Source organism: Chlorocebus sabaeus, chromosome 24 (assembly GCF_047675955.1).
Source record: "Chlorocebus sabaeus isolate Y175 chromosome 24, mChlSab1.0.hap1, whole genome shotgun sequence".
Lineage (NCBI taxonomy): Eukaryota > Metazoa > Chordata > Mammalia > Primates > Cercopithecidae > Chlorocebus > Chlorocebus sabaeus.
The window spans coordinates 52,151,366-52,176,330 of NC_132927.1; the positions used below are offsets into that span (position 1 = coordinate 52,151,366).

The 24,965-nt window shown below is 41.0% G+C and overlaps 1 protein-coding gene across 14 annotated transcripts in view; it reads left to right on the forward strand.

Annotated features, from left to right (window-relative positions):
- The window catches only part of TTLL5 (tubulin tyrosine ligase like 5), a 293,345-nt gene that overhangs the window by 138,117 nt on the left and 130,263 nt on the right, over positions 1–24,965 (forward strand). For all 14 annotated transcript variants that reach the window (XM_007987329.3, XM_037984298.2, XM_037984299.2 and 11 more), the window contains one exon: positions 18,043–18,197. In XM_007987329.3, the coding sequence (XP_007985520.2) occupies positions 18,043–18,197 (155 nt within the window). The remainder of the gene's footprint in view (positions 1–18,042; positions 18,198–24,965) is intronic.

Genomic DNA, 24,965 nt, shown 5'->3' on the forward strand with positions numbered 1-24,965 from the left:
TTCTCCTCAATTATTCCCCCAAATAAATTTTCCAAACTTGGATTTATCATCTTCCTTGGGAACACCAGTTATTCTTAGGTTTGGTCGTTTAACATAATCCCAAACTTCTTAGAGGCTTTGTTCATTTTTGGGGATTCCTTTTTCTTTGTCTTTGTTGGATTGGGTTAATCAAAAGCCTTGTCTTCGAGCTCTGAAATTCTTTCTTCTACTTTTTTGATTCTATTATTGAAACTTTCCAGTGTATTTTGCATCTTTTTAAGTGTGTCTTTTATTTCCAGAAGTTATGATTGTTTTTTATCGATGATCTCTATTTCCCTGGAGATTTTTTTGTCCATATCTTGTATTATTATTGTTATTATTATTTAGTTTCTTTAAATTGGTTTCCACCTTTCCGTGGTGCCTCCTTAAGTAGCTAAATAATCGACCTTTTGAGTTCTTTTTCTGGCAATTTAGAAATTTCTTCTTTGGATCCATTGCTAGTGAGCTAGTATGATCTTTTGGGAGTGTTAAAGAACCTTGTCTTGTCATATTACCAGAATTGTTTTTCCAGTTCCTTCTCATCTGGGTAGTCTCTATCAGAGGATCTGGGTTCAAGGGCTGCTGTTCAGATTCTTTTGTCCCACTGTTTGGTTCCTTGATATGGTATTCTCCTTCTTCCCCTAGGGATGGGGCTTCCTGAGAGCCAAACTGCAGTGATTATTATTGCCCTTCTGGGTCTAGCCCCCCAACAGAGCTGCTGGGCTCTGGGCTGGTACTGGCAAGTTTCTGTGAAGAGTACTGTGATGTGATCCATCTTCAGGTCTCTCAGCCATGGCTACCAGCACCTAATCTGGTGGAGGTAGCAGGGGAGTGAACACTGTGGACTCTGTGAGGATCCTTTGTTGTAGTTTTGTTTCGTGAGCTGGTTTTCTTGAATGCTGGTTGTGGTAGTGGTTTTTTGGCCTCCAGCCAGGAGGTGGTGCTTTCAAGAGAGCATCAGCTGATAGAAGCTTGCCCTAAGGTCGCCCGGATAAGTATTCAAGTTTCTCAGGTGCTGGGAAGGGCCATAGAACTCCCAAGATATTGTGTCTTTTGTCTTTAGCTACCAGGATGGGTAGAGAAAGATGATCAGGTTGGGGCAGAGTTAGGTGTGCCTGAGCTCAGACTCTCCTTGGACAGGGCTTGCTGTGGCTGCTGTGGGGGATGGGGGTATGGTTCTCAGGCCCATGGAGTTACTTTCTCAGGGGGATTATGGCTGCCCCTGCTGCGTCATACAGGTCACCAGGGAAGTAGGGGAAAGCCAGCAGTGGCAGACCTCACCCATTTCCCGTGCAGCCAACAAGGCCAATTTCCTGGGGTGCATAAGATATTTTGATATAGGCATATAGTGTGTGTTGATCATATCAGGGTAAAGGTATCCATCACCTCAAGCATTTATCCTTTCTTTGTATTACAGACAATCCAGTTATACTCTTAGTTACTTTAAAATGTACGATAAATTATTGTTGACTGTAGTCACCCTGTTGTGCTATCAAATACTAGATCTTATTCATGCTAACTATATTTTTGTACCCATTAACCATCCCCACTTCCCCCCACCCTCCGTACTTTGTTGTTGCAAAGCTCACTTATAGGTTGTTCAACCCTTTCCCTTCAGAGGAAGTGATTCCTTAATTTGGAATTTGGAAAATTCTGTCATTGATTATTCTTTTTCTGGTAAATAACTAATAGCATGTTATAATGGTTCAGTATAGATTCTGGTATATTTGTTTACCAACAGTTTCCCTTTTTCTGTAGTTATGTTTAAAAAGAAATTTACTTTAGTTTCTTACTCACTGAGTCAAGTGATACAATGTCTGTAGCTTTCTAGAAAGAGGTGGATTTCCAGTCAGAAAGCTGTGAGAGTTCTGCTCTTCTCTCTGGAGTTAGGGTCTGAAAACTTAAACTTAGCTGTTATCAGAAACAAGTTTGTGTCCAGTAATCACTTTAAATGTTTTTTATTTTCTCTTACCTGTTTTCAGATTCTCGATTCCTGTTTTCTATTTGTGCTTTCTTTTCTTTGTTTTCCCTTTTCTAACAGGTTTAATTAGTATTTTCTCCCCTTTTAAAAATAAGATTTATTCTGGATATGTTTATTCATTCTATTTTATTGTTTTGTAATTCAGTGTTTTCTTGCCTTATCTTTACTAATTCCTTCTTTCTGCTTTCCTTAGCTTTGTTCTACTATTTTGGTATTTCTCCCCACCTTGAGTTAGATACTTAATTTATTTTCATTCATTCTTGGTATTTTTTTTCACTATATAAAAGCTGTGAATTTTTCTCCGAGCATTGCTTTCATTATATTGCATAAATTCTGATATATCTTTAATTGACTTTCTAGGCAAGGAGTTAAGAGATATTCTACTAACTAAGCAAAGTTGAATTTAAATTACTTGTGCTATTGTGGAAGATGAGTATAGACAATTGAAGTTGTTGGGTATTTCTGAAAAATCATTATATTTGGCCTATAATTTCAACTGCTTAGGCTATTAAAACTTTTAGTGGCATTTCCTGCAAAACTTTTTATTTCATTGTGTTTGTGTGTGCATGTGTATGTGTATGTATTTAAAAAACATTTTGCTAGGCTCTTACGAGTCTTCTAGGTTTTGGTACTAAGCCATGGGAATGATATAACACATAGTCCTCAGCATGAAATAACTCATTCTCTTGTAATGGTAGCAGCTACATAAACAGGTGATAATAATAACATGGAATATGCATGACAGAGGTAGTCTGAGGGAATAACAGCCACTGAAAGAGGCCCCAAACCCAGCTTGTGGGTGGGAGTGGGGAGAAAGCTGAACTAGCCTTCTTGGAAGAGATTATATCTAAACCGAATCTTAAAGGTAGGCAGGTAGATGGCAGAAGGGGAGAAACAGTTTACGGAATAAAATCTTGCTTGTGCATATGTAGGGAAACGAGAGACAGGCTAAGGATGTCACAGGATGGAGAGTCAGCAGAGACTAGCTAGGAATGAAGCTGGGCGAGAAGGCAAGGGCTGGTTCATGGAGAGCTTTCATGCCCTGTGAAGGAACTTGTCCTTTGTTTCATAGATGATGGAGATCCTCTGAGACATAATTGCTTTGCCTTTTAGCTGGACCACTCAGGTAGCTTGAAGAGGATGGATTTGGAGGATGAGGCAGTGTCACTCCTTTTTCCTCCATGCTCGCTGGTGAAGATAATGAGGAACATTGAACTAGCCAAAGGTAAAGAAGCAAAGTATTGTAACAAGCCAAAAATTTGATGATAAAATGTAGAGGGACTCAGAATTTACATTAGAGGTTAGATTCTTAAGAAATCTGTATGGCAAAAACAGAAGCTCATATCCTGTATAGTTACTAGTACTCTGCTGTGATTTAACTTTGTTTATAGCCTAAAACACATAAAAATATCAAACTCTCCCTGCCACGTGAGCAGCAGCCACTTCTGAAAATCTGTGCAAGCACGGGTATACTTGAAATAAAAAGAGATGAATGTTCTCAGCTACAACCATTCAACAAATAACTTACAAATCTGAGCAGAGAGCAGGTCAAATTTAATTCTTTCCCTTGGCCCAAGAGAAGCTGGTTATCTTTTGGAGATGAGATCTTTTGGAAATCTATGTGTATGTCCCTGAAGGCAGGGTTTTCTAGAAACATCTTGCACCTGGACTGGGGGCAGGAGAAGTGCTGTGGTGGCCAACAGGGTGCTGAGCTTCCCTGTGAAGTCTCACTATCTCTGCCTGACTCCATGCTGGAAGGGAGTGTAGTGCTCTGAAGAGATGTAGCCCTTTGTGGTTATTGCCATTAGTGAACAGAAGAATGTGGTGAATTAGCCCAGCTTTGTGGTGAGAAGTGGGAGGCAGGGAATCAGAGGGAGCGCTGGCCCTCTCCATGCAGGCAAGTGTGAGATTGCAGGACCCAGCTATCATTAGGAGCAACTCCAGCTCTTCCAGCCTGGGAGTTTAATCAAAGGGATAACAGCAGACCACCCAGGCGGGGGCTCCAGTGTGAACGAATGTGCTGTGTCAGTCTCTGCTCCCTAGCCAGCCAGTGCCCGGGATGTGGCCAGGACTCCTGGAAATGTGCTGACAGATACAGAGAGGGGAGGAGATACTTTTTGCTCTTCACATTTTTCATTTAGATGGAGAGTGGGAAAAAAAAAATCCGTTCTGTTTGTTTCATTTTTCTTGCTCCTTACCCTGAGACTTCCTTGCCTGTTCCTAGAGAAAGAGAGATGCGGAGGTACATAACGCTTGGTTCACAGCAGTTAAACTCTTTCACTCTCTCTTTACAAAGGAAATCGTTGTTATTTCTTCTACTTCAGCAGCTACCACTGTAAGGGTGCACAGTGGACCTTGAGTGAATCTCAATTTCAGAAATTCCAAATGAAGAGAGACGTAGCTAAATCTTTGAAATGGTTACAAATGTTCTCTAGGATTGAGGCAGATGGCACCCAGTTTATCACAAGCTTCACCAATTGGCACTGGAAACTCTTTCTGCCTCCTTAGTTTATCTAGACACATTTGAACTTATGTACATTTGTGCTCAGATTTTGTGGTCGTTTGCTAACTCTAGTTCCTTTAGTTTCATATTCTTTCTTAGTAGAAAAAGTTGTTGTTCTTTGTACCATATACAATATTCTTTCCCATTTCTAGAAGCAGAAAAAGATAAATAGAAAAAGGCATAAGCTTTTGAGTCAGCAAGACCTTGGACAAGTTGTCTAACCTCCCTGTGCCTTGATTTCCTCATCTGTAAAATGGGGTAATTTTGGTATCAAGACCAATTCTTCTCTTGGCTACTTGTGCTTCTCTGTACCAGGACCCGGCTCTAGTTGATCTGATCTAATTTACTAGCTTTTCTAGGTCTCAAGTCTTGAAGCTCTCATTTTCTTTAGTTCCTGGCCTACTGCATGATCTCTTGTTTTAAAATAGCCTTTGTTTTACTCTGCCACCCCTTCAAACTCATCTTCCTTGTACTGCCAAACTTCTTTTAAAATAACACCCCCTTGTTGGTTCTAGTCTGCCTCCTGCCCCTCCACCCCCGCACACTTGCTCTCGCAGTCTGACTTCATCTCTTACATTTGTCCATCTGTGTCTCAAAGGCCACTCATGACCTCAGAATTGCCAACTTCAGTCACTGTTTTTACTCTTCTTCCTTTAGCATGTGGCTATTATTAACTGCTTCTTAGGTGAAAATTTCCCTTAGCTTTTCTAACCCTTCAGTAATTCCTCTGAGAGATCATTCCTTCCTCCTGCTCTCCCTGAAAATTAGATTCCATTTTCAACAGGTTTTTCAGAACCACTGGCATATAGACCTTAGGTGTATAAAGTTGATCATAGCAGAGTGGCTCTGGTTGAAGAAGGTGAAGTGGCCCCTGGGCATCTGCTTCTCCCTGGTCTTTTGGGATCCTCCAGCATATCTCTGAATTCTAGACTGCAATCCTCAGAACTTTTTTTTTCCATAGTTTCCCCTGGAGTAAAGTTCCTTTTCCTATGATTTCATCCTGGTACTTCTCTGTGGATTTCTCCCAAATATATATCTTTAGTTTGAGCCTCCTTGCTGAGAGTCAGGTCCAAATTTCCACCTGTGAGACATTTCCACCTAACTATATTGCACAACATTCAAAATACTTGATGTTTTTTGAGCATATTTTTAAAATACTCAGAAAAGTCTTAAACGTATTTAAAACTTATTTGCCTCTTTTTGTTCTGCTCTATATTAGTGACATTGCAATTCTTGGAATTCTAGAATCCCAGGGAATTTAGGAATGGAGCCATTCGTTTATCAGTGCCTCTCTTCACTTCCTCATTCTATGTCCAGGCAGTTGTCAAGATTCTACAGTGTCTCTGATACCTATCCTGTTTTTCACTTTTCCATTTACTGTCCTACTTAAGACCTTTATTATCTCTTGGATGGACAGCTGCAATTACCTTTTCAGTGGTTTCTTGGCCAGTTTCTTCCTGTTCACCGTAGTCTTTGCTTTGCTCTGAAAGATTCTTTTTTTTTTTTTTTGAGATGGAGTCTCACTCTGTTGCCCAGACTGGAGTGCTGTGGCGCACGATCTCAGCTCACTACAATCTCTCCTCCCAGGTTCAAGTGATTCTTCTGCCTCAGCCTCCCAAGTAGCTGGGATTACAGATGCCTGCCACCATGCTGGGCTAATTTTTGTATTTTTAGTAGAGATGGGGTTTCACCATCTTGGCCAGAGTGGTTTCAAACTCCTGACCTCAAGTGATCCATCCACTTTGGCCTTTCAAAGTGCTGGGAATTCAGGTGTGAGCCACTGTGCCCGGCCATAATGGATTCTTTCATAAATCACAAGTCTCATCATGGTACTCTTCTGCTTAAGAATCTCAAGGACCTTCCAGTTGTCTATAATGGGAAGCCCAGGCTATTAAATGTGATTCAAAGCCTTTATTTAGAATCTGGCTCCAGGCTACTTTTCCAGCCTGTCTCCCTCCTATCACACATGTTTTAGTGCAGCTCAACTAGAATTTCTGTTAGTCTCCGTGCCTTATGCTATCTCCTCATGGAAAATGTTCCCCAGTCGCCATGTCTAATCTCGGCATCTGTCCAGACTCAGTGTAGATGCCACTTCACTCATATGCACACTATTTCACTCATCACACTAGATATGTCAAGATAGCTGTCTCTTTTAACAGACAGTGAACTCCTTGAGGGCAGTGTCCTTTGCTGCCTCAACACCTGACTCATTAGTAGTACTCCAAAAATGTGCTGATTCGACTGGAACACAAGGTAATTCATTGAGAATTGGATCATGTCCATTTTTTCACCAGTTTTTCCTCAGCTTGCTAGATATTAGTAGTATGCACTCAATACGTATTTTTTGAATAAATATGTAAATGAAGAACCCTCTGCTGCCTTAGCCAGAAGTCATCTTTCTATTCTCTGTGCTCTTTAAGTCCTTCATTACTTTTTATAACAGATCTATTATAATTATTTTGCATCTTTTCTTTCCTGTTTTGCACTAAACTACATGATGTAGTTCTTTCTAACGCATCACCTAGCACAAGGCCTTGCACTTGGCAGTCATCATATGCTTGCTAAATTGAAAATAATTTCTTTTTTACATTTTGTAGGTTTTTATATTTTCTTTAAAAACAATTGATGGCTGTGTGCAGTGGCTCACTCCTATAATCCCAGCACTTTGGGAGACCAAGGTGGGTGGATCACTTGAGCTCAGGAGTTCTAGGCCAGCCTGGGGAGCATGGCAAAACCCCAACTCCACAAAAAAAAAAAAGGACAAAAAGTAGCCGGGTGCGGTGGTGCGTGCCTGTAGTCCCAGCTACTCTGGAGGCTGAAGTGGGAGGATCGATTGAGCCCAAGAGGTCAAAGCTGCAGTCCGCCATAACTGCACCACTGCACTCCAGCTTCGGCTACAAAGTAAGACCCTGCGTCAAAATTTTTTCATTGATATGACCATACCTGCCCTTCATAATTAAGCAGTTGACATTAATCAGATGCTTACTTTGTACTAGGCACTGTGCCTAGGACTTTATATGCATTATCTCTTTAACCCTAATGAGGTGTAGGTACTTACTTTTTACCAATTAAGATGAAGAAATAGAAGCTGGTAGGATAAGTGACTCTGCTAATGTCACACAGATGGCAGGTTACTGTGCTAAGACTCAAACTCAGCTCTATCTGACTCTATATTCGTTACCTCAGTGTTTTCCTGCTTCTTTCGGTGTGAATAAGGACTCAAACCTCTCATTAGGTGAGAGTGACTGAACTTCAGCCTGTGAGCATGTTGTTCCATGATATTGCTACAGAGCTGTAGCCAAGCCTATATTTGTTCCTGCTCAGAGAAACGAGGAGTTAAACTTTCTGTTTTCTTAATTTGAAATGCTTCTCCAGTTCTTGAAGCAGCTTGCAAAACATGTGGCTCTGTTGAGAGTTATCAGTTATTTGTTGGGCAAACTCCTCATCAGATTATTTTATGGTATAGTCAACTGATTCTTCGAGCAGGCAAAACTCAGCCTTGTTAATCACTAGAGATGCAATAAGAATAGATCTACTTATGATGGCAGCAGCAACTCCCCTGTCAACACACAAAATCTACATGTATAAATTGGAAACACTACGAAGAGATTTGGCCATTTTGTCAGGTTTCCCAGGAATGTCTCTGGCAAATCTTGATCTGGAACTCTGTCTGGATTTTGGAACACTAAATGTCTATATGTATACATATATTATGGAAATGATGGCGCTCAACAGAAAGAGAAGATATGCCAAGAGAATTTAGTGCTGAGGTATTGGAACTGCAGAGATTTCCTGCTTTTCCTGACCCCCTTTAAACTATGATCAACATTTAACCCTTCTCTCCTGGTGATTGGAGTGTGAATTTCTTGAGGTTTATTTTATCAGCATCCAGGAGTTGAAGAAGGAATTGAATTGTTGCTAGTGATTTAATAAATGCTCGTGAAGTGCTTTTGGAGGACTGTGCAAAATGTAACTGTTTAAGAATAGTTCTTTTCATTTTTCTGATTGAATATATTCTCTAATATTTCTCCATTGGTGAAAATCTTGTAATTGGTGCAGATCTGGCACTTTTGGTTTGCCTCTTCTTTTACCTTGAGTGAAACAGATCTTGGTCCACTGATATTTCCTATTCCAGGATTACCTTTTACTCTAGCAAAACAGATGAAAACAAGTCAGGAGCAACTAGCCACGGCATTTTCCTGTTCCAGATCATTCAGAGCCCCATGGCTGCAGGAATCAAAGCTATGGCATGTTCAGTTGATCCAGTCATATTTTTTTCTTCTTATTTTTAAAAATTTTTATATAGAGATGAGTTCTCACTATGTTGCCCAGGCTGGTCTTGAACTCATGGGCTCAAGTGATCCTCCTGCCTTGGCCTCCCAAAGTGCTGGATTATAGGTGTGTGCCACCATGCCCAGCTGATCCAGTCAGATTTTGATATATCTATATATATCAGGATATATATAAAGAATATTATATATATTTTATATATATTAAAGAATATATATATATTCTTTATATATGAACACCACAGAGAACATTATTTTCAAATGACAGTGAGGTAGTTTTGAGGATAATATGAATGCACATTTAGACAAATTTATCCTTTTATCAGTAGAAATGATTCTTAACCTTTTTGGATTCAGAAATCCTTTGGAGAATTGAATTAAAGCTTTGTTCCTCCTCCTGAAAAAAATGTACATTCAAACTTACAAATTTGCATTAATTTCTAAGGGTTCAAACACCCTCACCCTCAATCAGGCTCTGTCTTGATGCCCCATGAACTTATGGTCTCTCAGTTAAGATCTCCTGAAAATGTTTAAGTAGTATATAACCATTAATATCAACAATTTGGCCCAAACTCCAAATCTGTGAGTATCTTTGTTTTATACATTTTCTATGTATTTCAGTGATAGCCCCACATTAGGCTATAATCTCCATGAAGGCAAGGATTTGGGGGTTATTCATATATCACAGTGTTGCACATTTTGGGGGGTACATGTGATATTTAGATACATGTATACAATGTATAATGATCAAGTCAGGGTAATTGGGATATCCATTGCTTCAAAGATTTATCTTTTCTTTGTGTTGGGAACATTAACAAGTCTTCCCTTGTGACTATTTTGAGATATACAATAAATTGTTAACTGCAATTTTCCCACTGTACTTTCAAATACTAGAACTTATTCATTTTGTCTAACTGTATTTTTGTATTCATGAATCAATATCTCTTTTCCCTCCCCTTCCTTTTTCCCTTCTCAGCTCTGATAACCATCATTCTACTCTCTATCTCTATGAAATCCACTCTCTTAGTTCCCACATATGAGTGAGAACATGCAATTTTTGTGTTTCTGTTCCTCACTTATTACATTTAACATAATGACCTCCAGTTCCATCCATGTTCTGCAAATGACAGAATTTCATTCTTTTTATGGCCGACTTATATTCCTCTATGTATATATATGTCACTTTTTAAAAATCCATTCATCTGTTGATGGACGCTTAGGTTGATACCCAGCAGTGGGATTGCTAGATCATATGGTTGTTGTATTTTTAGCTCTTTGAGGAATCTCTATACTGTTTTCCATACTGACTGTGCTACTTGACTGTTTTTTGTCATTGTTTTATCCTCAATGCTCAAAAGAATGCCAAGCCCAGAGTAGGTGCCTGATAAATATTAGTTTGAATTAGCAAAATAATCTTAGGAAGCACCATTCCTAGACCTCGTCAGACAAGAATTATCTAAAATTTTTCTGGACCTGCTATAATGAGGAAATTGAACTATGGCAAGACTATAAACTGCATGGGGAATGCTATGCTGCCAGTTACTCCCATGTTAAACTCTTATTAACTAAATCATCTTCTCTCTCTCTCTCTCTCTTTGTTTTTCTTTTTGAGACAGGATCTTGCTCTGTCACCCAGGCTAGAGTGCCACCCAGGCTGGATTACAGTGGTGTGATTATGGCTCACTGCAGCCTTGAATTCCCAGGCACAAGTGATCCTCCTGCCTCAGCCTCCCAAGTAGCTAGGACTACAGGCATGCACCACCATGCCTAATTTTTTAAATTATATTTTGTAGAGATGGGGTCTCTTATGTTGCCCAGATTGGTCTTGAATTTTTGGCCTCAAGTGATCCTCCCACCTCCGCCCCTCAAAGCACTGGGATTACACACATGAGCCACTGCGCCTGACCCTAAATCTTTAGTGCTTAATTTTCTTCTCCATTTCAATAAATAAGATGCATGAAATTTGCAGACATCCTTAGTGAACCTAAGATTAGTTTGATTCCATTGCAAATGGTTTCTTAGGCCTTTGCAGTTTCAGTGCCATGAGGAAATAAATATACACATTGTGTGCACAAGGCACAACATCTGTATGTCAAAGCTGTTATTTTGTCCATTTAAGATCAAGCAAAAATCATCTCTAAAATTATTCAGGGCACAGCAAGAGTAACACATCTTTGACTCTAGTCACTGATCATTTTATTTCCCTGAATTCTAAAGCAGTCCCTCCCTTCCTTGTGGCCCAGGCAAAAAGAGGTAATTTGGAACTCCTAATTTCCTTGATAGCCTTGCAGAGACATTAACCACTTTTCTACTCAACTGGTGAAACTAGCTGCTAACTGGAGGCGGTGGGGGTGGGGGAGGTGAGAGGGAGTGGGGAGAGAGAGAGAGAAAGAAAGAGTGAGAGAGAGAGAGAGAGAGAGAGAGAGTGTGTGTGTGTGTGTTTGGGAGTAGAAGGGTCTTCAACCAAGGTTCTCATATAGCATGGCTCTGTCAGAACCTGTGAGCAGGCTTACTGTTGTCTACTAGATCAAGGACAGAATCATTAGTCCAACATTCAAGGGCCTCCCCAAGCTGTTTATCTGTCTATCCCTATCTTCTATCACTCGAAGCCTTTGCTGAATTAGACTACTTTCTCTCAGATGTTCTCCCTGCTTGTCTGTCTCTGCATTTTTACTTAGGATTTTTCTTTTCTCCTACCTATTATTTTAGGCCCAGCTCAGATGCCATTTTTTAATTTCTTTTTTCTTTTTTTTTTTTTGAGACGGAGTCTCGCTCACTCTGTCGCCCAGGCTGGAGTGCAGTGGCCAGATCTCAGCTCACCGCAAGCTCCGCCTCCCGGGTTCACGCCATTCTCCTGCCTCAGCCTCCCGAGTAGCTGGGACCACAGGCGTCGCCACCTCACCCAGCTAGTTTTCTGTATTTTTTAGTAGAGACGGGGTTTCACTGTGTTAGCCAGGATGGTCTCAATCTCCTGACCTCGTGATCCGCCCGTCTCGGCCTCCCAAAGTGCTGGGATTACAGGCTTGAGCCACCGTGCCCGGCCCATTTTTAAATTTCTTTAGCTGTTCTTTTATGGCACTTACTACATTCTGGAGGTCTTAAATACTGCTTTTTGTCTAACAATCTTGTCTGACCTAGTAATTATAAATTCCAACATGGCTTAAGGGCAGGGAAGGGCCACGTTTTTATCTGCACATGCATTAGCACTTTCCTCAAGGCTTTGCCTGTGGTAGGCAATACAGCCCTTATATCTTTGAGGTTTGGACTTCTTTTAAGCATTCGGGACTGCCGCATTTTGAGGGCATGCAGCATTGATATAGCTAGGCTTGTCTTGAAACCCTCTTCATATACCAAAAGATTATGTGTCTGGGTGGATGGTGGGTATATTCTAAGAATCAACAGGGAAGCTCCATCATATTTTAATTATAGTGCTGGCAGCAGCACGACTTTTAACAAACAGCAGTAACAAGCAGTAACACTTGGGCGGGCCAGCCACCGGAAATTGGCCTCTTTCTCTGGGTTTCTCCTACCCCCTTTTCAATCCATCACCTGTATTTATTCCTGCTATAATTTAAACACCTGTCTAGATGGTATGCCTGCAATGTGTCCCTACCCCACACATTCAGATATTTGCTCACCTGCCTTATTCGGAAGGTTGGCTCTAAAATAAACAGTGATTTGGTACTAAAGGAAAAACGCACTGAGGTCACCGTGGCAATGGACATGAGGCAGGGAATGGGAGTGGAACATCTGGATAAGAAGCTCCAGGAGAGTGGGAGCAGAGGAAGAGGAAAAGCAGGAGGGGGAGGAGGAGGAGGAGGAGAGCAAGGGGTGAAACATCTGCCAAGCAGGCCCCAAAGCTTAGGTGGAGGTAGGATCTTGTGACCAGATTTCCCACAGGCACTTATTCACTTAGCAGCAGCCAGCTAGAGAGAGGCAGGGGCAGAGACATATGGAACAAGTTGATTGTTTTTAGGCTTAAATTTCTTGGTTTTTGTTGTTTTTTGTTTTTTTGTTTTTACCACTATTTCTCAGGGCAGCATAGCAAGTAATCTTGGAATTTTCTGAAGTTTGTCCTAAGCTGTTTTGTCCACTTTTGCATTCTTGGCATATTTAATGTTTACTCATTTTAATGTTTGAGCATCTGAACAACATTGAGAAATAGTAAAACCTTAAAGTTGCTAATGAAACTATTTTCCCTTCTCATTCCCCTTTGTTGTTTTGTAACTTCTGTTCACCCCATCAAAGGCATTTCTTCTGTTTTTTGGAAAATCCCCTGCCCCTGAGCTTTGTGGAGGAGAGGAAACGTTGAATGGTTCCTTTTGCTTGTTCTCTCCTTTCCTTGTCTACCATTCCTGGTAACAAGTGCTTCTCAAACTTTATAATGCAAGTAAGTTTCTCATGGATCTTGAAAATGCAAATTTTGGTTCAGTGCAGCTGGGGCTGGGGCTGGGGCTGGGCCGAGATGCTGGGGCTGGGGCTCGGGCTGGGGCTGGGCTGAGATTCTACATTTGTAATATGTTCCTGGTAATGCAGGTGCTCTTGGTCCAGAGACCAAATTCTAAATTGCAAGGCTCAATGGTACAAGGCAGTGAGGTAACACAGTGATTTAAACTACAACACTGGGGCTGGGCGTGGTGGCTCACACCTGTAATCCCAGCACTTTGGGAGGCCAGGACAGGCAGATCACGAGGTCAGGAGATCGAGACCATCCTGGCTAACACGGTGAAACCCCGTCTCTACTGAAAATACAGAAAATTAGTTGGGCGTGGTGGCGCATGCCTGTAGTCCCAGCTACTCGGGAGGCTGAGGCAGAAGAATAGCGTGAGCCCAGGAGGTGGAGCTTGCAGTGTGCCGAGATTGCGCCACTGCACTCCAGCCTGGGCGACAGAGCGAGACTCTGTCTCAAAAAAAAAAAACAAAACAAAAAAACCTACAAGATTGGGAGAATTTTCATCAGGCTGACCAAGAATTGAATCCAGGGGCTGACACATAACAATTATTTGGTCTTGAGCAAGTTATTTGCTCTCTCAACCTCAGTTTCCCCATCTATCTGTCTTAAAGACTAAATAAGTTAATATACATAAAATATGCTTAGCTCATTTCCTGGAACAAGCTCTGTGTGTGTGTGTGTGTGTGTGTGTATTTGAGACAGAGTCTTGCTCTGTTATCCACGTTGGAGTGCAGTGGTGTGTTCTCAGCTCACTGCAGTCTCCACCTCCTGCACTCAAGCAATCCTTCCCACCTCAGCCTCCCTAGTAGCTGGGACTAGAAGTGTGCACCACCACACTCAGCTAATTTTTATATTTTTAGTGGAGACGGGGTTTCACCATGTTGCCCAGACTGGTCTCGAACTCCTGGGCTCCAACAATCCACATGCTTTGGCCTCCCAAAGTGCTGGGATTACAAGTGTGAGCCACCGTGCCTGGCCCAAACTGTTTATTGAATGTAGCCGTCATTAGTATTAATATAGTTTTGTTGTTATTATTACTGTTGCTGTAGTGGATCTAAAATGTAGCATATTAAAACTGATTACAGTAGAACATTTTAAAGGTCCAAACATGGACTTATAAGCTTCTTACGTGTATATACTTGTGTTTTTCATGTAAAGATGTTGATTACCATTACCAGCAGGGCATGTTCTTTGAGTCGTGGTTTCAATTAAAAAAACAAAAAAACAAACAAAAAAAAAAACGCTATAGGTTTTAAACTATCTCCTGTCTGTTTTCCAGACCTGTTTGTGACCAATAACATGAATTCGTAGGTTGACAACCCTAGATTTAATAGCATAGACACTAGTTATTAGCCCAGAGTAGCCAACTGGCCCAATGGCTATGACCTCCACTTTAATATCCATTTATACTAAACATGGTAAAGTGTGCACATTGTTTATTGATATTCCCCTATAAATTATTAAACCTCCTTTATTAAGTTTTTGGCACAACTAAAGCAGTAATTGGAGAAGCTGTTATCATAAAGACCTTTCTCACTGTAGTTTTTCTACAAGTTTCAAGATCATGTCTAATATAAAAGATCTGATGATCAAATCAGGGCAGGAAAGCAGAGGAGTCAGTGTGGGGCAGGAGTGAGTTCAGGAGTACAGGGAGTGTGGTTCCTTGTCTGAAGGCCTGACCTACGTTGCCCTTAGGATATGGGAAGAAGGACAAAGCATTTCAGAGAAACTAGTGGCCGGAAAAGTTACTACCATAATTTGCTACTATATCTTCCCTGTCTTTTTTTTTTTTTTTTGAAACAATCATCTCGCTCTGTCACCAGGCTGGAGTGCAATGGCGCGATCTCGGCTCAGTGCAGCCTCCACCTCCTGAGTTGAAGCGATTCTCCTGCCTCAGCCTCCCGAGTAGCTGGGACTACAGGCGCACGCCCAGCTAATCTTTGTATTTTTAGTAGAGATGGCGTTTTGCCATGTTGGCCAGGATGGTCTCGATCTCTTGACCTTGTGATCCACCTGCCTCGTTCTCCCACAGTGCTGGGATTACAAGTGTGAGCCACCGAGCCCGGCCTCTTCTCTGCCTTTTAGTAGCATATGCCCTTCTTCTCCCCCTTGTAGAAGCAGTAGGGGACAGAAATGGTAAGTCATGTATGGCCAGTGAGGCTTTCTTCCAAAGACTGGTCCACACTGGAGGGTGCAGCCTCCACAGACACTGGGATTTGCTCCTGACCTATGGAAAACAACTTTCTTTCCAAGAAAAGTATTTTTAGTCCTTTGGTGTAAAGACACAGTCCTGAGCTGTTTTCACTTATTGAATTCTATAACTAGGAAAGAAACACTATACTCTTGCTAAAAATGACCTTTTTTCTTTCAAAATTTTTAGGGAAAAAAATCATAATTCATTTGTAGTTTCAAAATTATTAGGTACTTAGAACATTTTATAGCAAAACATTTTCCTTGGAATTTACATTTCCAGTCTGATGACTTTCACCACTGTTCTCTAGTGTCTCATGATCAAAATCCTGCATTCAGATTTGTGTCTTCTCTCTTCAACAGTCCCGGTGCATCTTACTTTGAAATGCTTCTCAGAACCATTCTTTCCTTTCCCTTTCCCTTGCCCTTGCCCTTTCCCTTTCCCTTTCCTTTCCTTGAGACGGAGTCTCGCTCTGTTGCCCAGGCTGGAGTGCAGTGGCGCGATCTCAGCTCACTGCAAGCTCCGCCTCCTGGGTTCATGCCACTCTTCTGCCTCAGCCTCCTGAGTAGCGCCACCACGCCTGGCTAATTTTTTTGTATTTTTAGTAGATTCGGGGTTTCACCATGTTAGCCAGGATGGTCTTGATCTAATCTTGTGATTCCCCCGCCTTGGCCTCCCAAAGTGCTGGGATTATAGGTGTGAGCCCACCATGCCCGGCCCCATTCTTTCTTTTCTGATTCCACTACCACTCCCCAGGTTTTAAATACGTCTATATTTGCCATAACTACTTTAAAATAATTTTTTATTATAAAAGGTAATACATTCCCAGTTTAGAAAATCTGGAGAATAAAGATAAGGAAGAAAATCAGTCGTAATTCAGAAATAAATGCTACTTATAGTCTGGATTTTTATTTCTAGTCTTCAGGAGTGTCTGTTCACTTGTGTTTGTGTGTGTATGTGTTTAAAGAAATTTGGATCTACTCTATACAGTTTCATATTGTGATTTTTACTACCATGATTTTTTTTTACTTGAAATATTAGCATGTTCCTATATCATTATTATTATTATTATTTTTGAGACGGAGTTTCACTCTGTCGCCCAGGGTCAAGTGCAGTGGCGTGAACTCTTCTCACTGCAACCTCCGCCTCCCAGGTTCAAGCAATTCTCTTGCCTCAGCCTCCTGAATAGCTGGGACTACAGGTTCCCGCCACTACACCTGGCTTATGATTATTATTATTATTATTATTTTTTTTTTTTTAGTAGAGACGTGGTTTCACCATGTTAGCCAGGCTGCTCTCGATCTCCTGACTGCGTGATCCACCCGCCTTAGCCTCCCGAAGTGTTGGAGTTACAGGCGTGAGCCACCGCACCCGGCCTGTTTTTCAAAAAACATTAATGCATATGTAATAATGTCTTACTTAGGGCAAAATTTATTTAAAAATATTGTTAGCCATTTAGATCTCCTTTTTCAGTATTGAAAACAATGCCTGATTTTCAGTATTCACAGTATAGTGTAGTGAGTAAGAACATGGGCTTTGGGGACTGACAGTTGAAAAACTATGGTTTGAATTCTCGTTCTGCCATTTCTTTCTAGGCCTCAATGCAATCATAGGCCTCAGTTTCCTTCTTATAAAATGAGTATTATTATGGTACTTACCAACAGACTTGTGGCAATTTAAATGAGATGTGTGCAGCGTACTCATTTACACATAGCTTGGCGCATAATGAGTTCTAATAAATATTGACTGCTGTTATGATAGTCACCTGTCATTAATCATCTGCAATTGTTTTGTTGTTTAGTTCCCAGAAGCTAGATTGTAGTGTCCAAGTGTACACATATTGTAATATATTTTAATAAGATATTGCCAATTGATTTCTAGGAAGATTCTACCAATTTATCTTCACACAAGTAGTATAAGTACCTATTTTCACCCTTTGCCATTATTGGATACTATCTTTTAAAATATTGTATACCAAAGTGATATGCAAAAATGGTGTCTTGTAACTTGCATTTCTTTGTAATTTGCATGTCTTTCTTATAATTTACATTTACCAGTAGAAATGATGACTAGTTTTACATGTTTAATTGACTAATTGTCTTCCTCCTTTGTACGTTGTGTTGTGTATTGAAGTCCACGACTATTTTTCTCTTAACCATCTTTTTTCTTTCTAAATCAGTGGATTCTTCGTGCATTATAATAATTAATGTTATTTATAACTGAAATTTACTGAGCATTTAGAACATACAGATGAGGAAACAAGGGCAGAAAAACTAATTTACCTAGTTTCTTTGAACGTTGTCTACTCAGTAGATTCTTGCTGTTTTGGTTACTCGTCTTTGTTTTTCATAGCACCCAGCACAGTCCAGTGCCCTGCACTTAGTAGGAACAACATAAATGCTTGTTAACTTACATTGACACTGACCACCCTCACTTCTGCTCTTTGTGCACAGGAGCCATTCCTTCCTGGGTGCCTTTATCACAGCCACAGCTTCAGCTCAGAGGGGTCAGCATCTGTTGGTCTTGACTTGATTTTGCCTATATGTTGTTAATGATCCTTTTTAAAAACTCTGTAAAGTCAGGTCATTTCCCTCGCTTTATTTCTAGGTGACAAACTTGAATTTGGCCACTGGCATCATAAACAGAAGCAGTGCTTCAACTCCCCCCACCCTCCAACCCATCATCAGCCCTAGTGGCCCCACATGGTTGGTGCAGTCGGACCCTCAAGCTCCTGAGAATCACTCCAGCCCTCCCAGAAGCAGGTATGTGAAGGGCCCTGCAATGAGCATTTGGGTAACACAGGGATGGCCTTTGTCCCAAGCAAGCCATTCCCACCTTGAGTTCTGTATGGAGATAGCACTAAGGCTTTATGCCCTTTCTTCACCTGCCTCGATGCTCTGGCACCTAAGAGAGCTTCGTTTTATTTGTAAGACAGTTTTCAGGCATATCAAATGAAAAGGATGTTTCTGAGATAGCTAAGACAATCACCTTGGGATAAAAGAGCGAGAATTTATACTATGTGTAATCCTTGCTTATAGTCAACATTTTAATGTGCCAACTTTTGGCACTTTGTCCTTGTCTCTTAATTTTTTTTATATACCTTGTGTTTTTTATAGTTTTTTTATACTACATTGTGTTTCAGTAACTTTAGACTCTGTTCTTTTGAAGGACATATTTGTTTTTTACTTTTTTATCTCGTGTCATATAATTGAACTCAAACAACCTCCCTGAACAATGCTCATCTGGGAAGTGGGAAGGAAATTTCCTTCATGTAGTTGAGAGATGTGGCTATAGATAAAATCCAAGTAGCTTCTGGCCATCATGTAAGCAACTTCCAAATTAAAAAAGAAACCACTCTATTGAATTCTGGTCTTGCTGTGTGTTTTAATTACCCCTGTATAAAAAATAAAAACAAAAACAAAAACGTAAGAAATGGATTTCCAGCACATCTTGCTTTAGTGCCTATTAAGTATGGATTAAATTGCATCAGTTCCTGAGTCGAATGAGCTAGAGAGAAATGTGACTGTTACAATGAAGTATTTTGACCAGCTGAGATATTGTTCCCTCCATTCAAAGAAGTTCTACGACAGGTGCCCAACCAAGCCCCCACACCCCATGCCAGTACTTCCAGCCTCTGCCTTTTAGTATGCTGCTTTGCCCTGAGATTTGGAGGGGTTACTAAAGACTTGGGCATGGAGGAAATACCTAGTTGTTGGTGGAGTATCTATTGGTGTTAGAATTATTAAGGAACTAATTTGGGAAGCAGAAGCTCTGCCCAGGAAGCAGCATAAATATAAGCACATTACATCTTCCTGTGGTACAGTGTCTTTCATACCAGTGATCATTGTGGTCAGGGCGAAAAGAATCATCTGAACTGAGAATTATAAAGAGCCGAAGACCAAGAGGCAGGACTTTTTAAGGCAGAGCATCCTCCACACGGTTCTCTCCCCAGGAAAAGTCTGCTGTAAAACATCAGTTGTAAATAAGAAATTCTGTTTATACCATAGAGCTTTATTTTCCATAAAAAAATTTCCAGATATTCCATTTTCATTTTAAATTCAGAGCCTTGTTTTTATGGAAGACATTTTCACTGCAATTTTGGATATAATGTCTGTATGACAAGGCTACAGGCATTGCTCCTACTGTAAACAAAATGTTAAAACCACACATTTTGGAAAAATTGAGTTTTAGCACTTTTTATGCTTGTAGATGGAATGAGGGAAAACATTTTAAATAAAAATTGTGGCTGGGTTTAGAGCTTTCTTTTGGTAGCACTTGTTAATAGTGAGATGAAAGATGATGAGTTCAGTCAAGGATGTGCCAGGACCTAAGGTTCAGCACTGTGAGTGGCCTTCTCCCAGCCAGACTGCCCATGAGGCTGCAGTAATGCTCATGGTGCATTACACGATTGACTTCTGACCCATTCCAGCCAAAAAGCAACCCCCACAAAGTCCCCTGGTGTTTTCCTTTTCGAGTTCTTTTTACCCACAGCAGCCCTCTCTTTACCTCCTCCTCAAACACAGGAGCCAGTTTTCAGTCCCATTTCAGCTCAGGGTAGCCCTGGGACATTTTCCTCTGCCCCCAGGTGACCTCTGGTTGCCAGGACTGCCTGGAGCCTGAGCTTGAGAGTCCCAGTTCCACATGGAATTCCCAGAGGCACCCACCCTAAGGGAGCCCTGAGTGAATTCTCAGAGGTCTTTTCAGACTTGGCTGTGATGTAGGCCCCAGCCAGACCTGCAGCATACAACCTGCGCAGCCCAGTATCCTGGTTTCCGTTTTTACCTGGGAAGTCACTGTCTTGTGGATATTTAGTCTCTTGTTGTTCCTCCTTTAGTCGTAAGGGTGACTAAGTTTAATGAATGCAGGATTTGTAGCTTAGAGATCTGAGTTTTATTACTGGTTTTGACATTCAGTGACCCTAAGCTATTCATTTAATCTTTTTATTGGGTAAGCATACTTACATATAAAGTGGCCTGTTTTGAGAGCTTTTAGATTGCCTTTAAAGCACTTTGATCTCCCTGGAAGTAGGTGCTAGATAAATAAAAGGTACTCTGAATAGTTTTTCTACAGTAGCAACAGTGGATTCCAGTTTAGTTCTGATAATTCACTAAACTAGGGGCTGCCCTGTAAACTGTAATAAAATGTAAAGAGAATCCCATTCCTAGCTGTACTTTTCATCTCTGCATGTCAGAGAATTCACTGACTTGGTAGCCACAGGAATGAAAACTGGTGACTCACAAGAACTCTGCAAATAGTGTTATTTTTCATTTCCCTATGGTGTTGCTATTGTTCCCAATTTTATGGATCACACAAGTTTTCATCAAACGACCTTATTCTTCTCCCGCTGTTTTGAAATCACCCCAAATGTAGCCTCAGGGTTGTCGTCTCCCATTGGGTCAGTATAAGCTCAGCCCAGCTCCTCAAATCCCTTGGTTCCTTTGGTCTGTCTGGAGTCCTGTTCAGGCTTTGTTGTGGGAGAAGAAGGCAAAGAGCCCACGACTTGCCCAGACAGTCTGAGGCCTGGCCATGTAGCCTGCAGTTCCCTAGACACTCTGGAGTTGGACTTGGCCAGCCATCCCTCTGTTGTTACTTTTCAGAGGTAATAAGTGAGATTAATTGCAGGCCATTCTCCAGAAGAGAAGGTAGTTAGAGCCAAATACAGTCACATGTTCAGAAGCCTGAGGTGTGCCTCCAAGCAAGGCCGACTTAGAATTATACAGTAGGGACTCCAGGATGCAGGTACCAAGTGCTTATGACCTCTCTCTTCCTTAAAGTGATGTTTTCAGTTTCTAGGTGCTGATACGTGGGTATGTTAGCTTTTCTTCAGCCAATGAGAAAGATTAGGTTTTTCAAGCTGCCTTTTAATTATCCATTTTTGGGGCACATGGGGAGTCATTAGGAGCTGAAAATTGATGTGCAGAGCCATCTTGTCATTACTGCCAGCCTTCCATGGAATTGGACTACATCAGGGAGGATTTTCTAGGTGTGGAGCACTCAGTGGGTTCTTAGTGCGTTTTGCTTTGTGAGACATGGAAGGGTTACTGTAAAGTCTTGGCTGCTGCTTGAAATGATTTGGGAAGAACAGGGCCTCAGACAGCTTGGCAGGAACCTGAGGCCCTGTTTTTTTCCAGTCCAGCCCTTCCTTGTGGATCAAGCTGTCAGGGAATCCCACGAATGTCTGGCTCCTGCACCTTTGTGTGTTTTTCCAGCATTTGTCATTGAATTATTTTTATCCACCTCTGGCTTTTTCACACATGCATCCTGGGGATTTGTCTGTTCCTCGATATGAAAGGTGGGGGAATTTGCGGAAAGAGCACAGCCGTGAGTTTGTTCCTACTTTTCTGTGATAGGACCAGACATTGTGGGCATGGGCTCCTCCACCTGGCCAGCTCCCATTCTCTAGAGGACATCTGTATGAACTTGAAATGCCACCGAGGAATGGGAAATCTTGGGAAACTGGAACCATTTTCTATGTCACCCTGTCCTTCTGCCCTCTTATTCAACATTAGATTATAAATAGTTTGGTATTCTGCTTTGCATAAGTTTAAGGCACACATTTTTCAGAGATTATGATTCTAGTTCAGTTAATAATACTTTCCTCCCTTCTTTTAGATTATTCTTAGAAATGATGCTGGAGATTCAGGTCTCTAACTTCTCATCTTTTCATTTTCAGTCAGTCCTCAGAAATACTGAATTTGTTAATTTCCTTTAAAAATATGTCCTATGCATTTTCTATATGTCAGGCATTGTGTTAGTTGCTGGGGAGGAGCAGTAAATAAAACAGAATAGTTTCCAATCTCAGAATTTACTCTCCAGGGTATATATTCCATGTTCTCAGCACAGTGTTGGGTGCTGGGTAGGGCCTAAAAGACTTTTAAAGACATAATGTTTGATCACTGAGAGGCTACTGTCTGGCAGGGAAAGGGAGTGTATACACATGAAACAGAGCAGTGGCAGGCAGCATATGACAAAGATCTGAATTTTATGGCATAGACGATTAGAAGAAAGGGTGTCAGGAAGGGCGTGTAAGGAGTCAGTCCTGTCCCAGATGAACCTTGAGGGTCGTACGCTCAGTGAAGCCAGCCAGTCACAAAAGGACAAATCCCGTATGAGTCCATTCATATGAAACATCTAAAGTAGTCAAAATCATAGAAACAGAAATTAGAAAGGTGGTTGCCAAGGGCTGGGGGAAGAGGGGAGGGGGAGTTAGTGTTTAATGGGTATAGAGTTTTAGTTGTGAAAGTTGGAAATGTTCTAGAAATCTATTGCAGAATGATGTGAACGCACTTAACACTCCTGAACTATACATGTAAAAATGGTGAAGATGGTACATTTAAAATTATGTGTGTGTGTGTTTTTACTACAATCAAACAAAGAAGAGTATGTAAGGGTTTAAGAGAGCCCCATAGTTCCACAAAAATTACTTAGTGGCCAAATGGCAAGGTTTTGTTTTTATCCTCTGCCTCTATTATAAGGGAATTATTCTGAACATAGTCCTTTAAATACTTCTCTTTCTTGAAAAGCATGTTACCTTTATAGGAATTGGGCCCAGCAGCTTCTGTTAGGAAGATGGCACAGTATGGTGGGAAGAGAAGGGACTTTAGAGTCAGGCAGACCTTGGTTTGCCTTGTCCTTGGGCAAGTTGCTTAGCTTTTCTGAACCATAATTTCCCCATCTTTTTTTAAATGCACATAGTTAAACCTGCCTCATTAAGTTGTTATAAGATTAAGAGTTGTGTATGTGAAAGTGGCCAGCATGGTTTTCACTTTTTACTTTTTTGGTGTAGGTTTCTTGATAACTCTCAGTTCCCTTTCCAGAAAAGAAAGAAAGAAAGAAACTTAAAATTGAACTTGCTTGGGATATGGTATTGTTCACCACTTAGTTTAATATCTAGTTTAGATCACAGTGGCCATCACCCCTGTGCAGTACGCTCCTGGGACTGGATAACAGAAATCCAGCCTTTCTAGCTGAGGATGGGAAGGCATCAGAGTGGGGCCAACAAGAGACTCTTCCTTTTTCTTTGACCCCTTGGTTGGAGGTCAGCTTCTTTCTACTCAGCAGGCCCTTTTTCTCTGCTGTCTCCTGAATGTTGAAATTTCCATTGCAGCTCGATGTTCCAGCCAGTAAACACTCATATTTTCCATCTATCCTGGGGGTCGAGCTTTGGGAGAGCTTTTCTCTGGAGCAGTTTGGAGCTTATAATTTTGTACTTTATCCTGTTATATAAACAATGCTTTCCAGCCAAAGAGCACAATCAAAGAGAAACTACTTTTTTGGGGAGACTAAAAAAAATTCATATTCAGAGTTCTGCAGAAGTGATACTTCACTCCTTATGCCTCTTTCTTCTCTTTCATAAAGTTTACCTCACCTTTCTCCTGAGTCTTAACTATTCCTTCCCCTGAGGAAAACGATTTCTCCAGTACATGTATGATAAAGGCCTGTATGAGTCCATTTTCTGAATTTTCTCTGCTACTTTTCTCACCCAGCCAGACACATAACCTCTAAAGAGTTATACCCTGCGTCAGTTCAAGCTCTGTGACAGATTCGACAGTTCCTCCTTCACCGAGAGAGCTGAGTGCTGTCAGTGTTGGTGCCAAGAGCAAAAGTGATTGGCTTCTGCCTAGTAAAGGAATGTTGGGAAGCTTAGGAAGTCCGTCAAAGCTAGCTGGCTGGACGTCATACCAGGGCCTAGGTAGCATAGGTTCAGGAACCTGGGGCTGAGTGTCAGGAGTAAAAAACGTGGATCTTTCTTATCCACAAGTCAGAATAAAGCATGGAATGCAGTGTTTGCAGTTTGCCAGTGTCAGTTTTTCTAGTTAAGTTTGCCTCTTTCACTCCACTCTGCACTGCTTTGAAGTATTAATGATGAACTAGCTTCTATTTCTTTAGGATCCGAGCGTGCGCGCGCGCACACACACACGAGTCTTTGTTAGAGGCAAAACCTTTGTGATTATACTTAACACTCCTGAACTGTACACATAAAAATGGTTATAATGGTACATTTTAAATTGTGCGTGTGTGTTTTTTTAACTACAACGTTGAAAAAGAGTATGTAAGGATTTAAAAGAGAACCCCATAGTTTCACAAAAATTATTTACTGGTCAAATAATTCTTTTATTTAACTGTTTATAATTTTGTAACTATACAAAATTGATGATTATTTTGGTTTTAAGAGGCCTGAATATGACAGAATTCCTTACACTAAGCTAAATGAGACTCCATTTTTAGAATTAGGAAATTATATGAGTTGCTTTATTTATAATTTAGTTTAATTCTCCTGGCATGGTTTTTCTATCAGCTTCTATCCCTTCAGGTTAACTGGTTTACCAGCTTTGGAAGAGCCTGGGAAGATCACAGGCGTGATGAAACACAGTCTTCTTTCTGACTCATATAGAGGAACACTGATGATCCATGTTTAAAGCTTACCCAGTATTGACTCAACAAATTTAGAAGGAAAACCAGCCAGTTTTCCTGATCCTTTAACTAAAGATCTCATCCGACCCACCTGCCCTTCTCGCGGCTAAAAGACT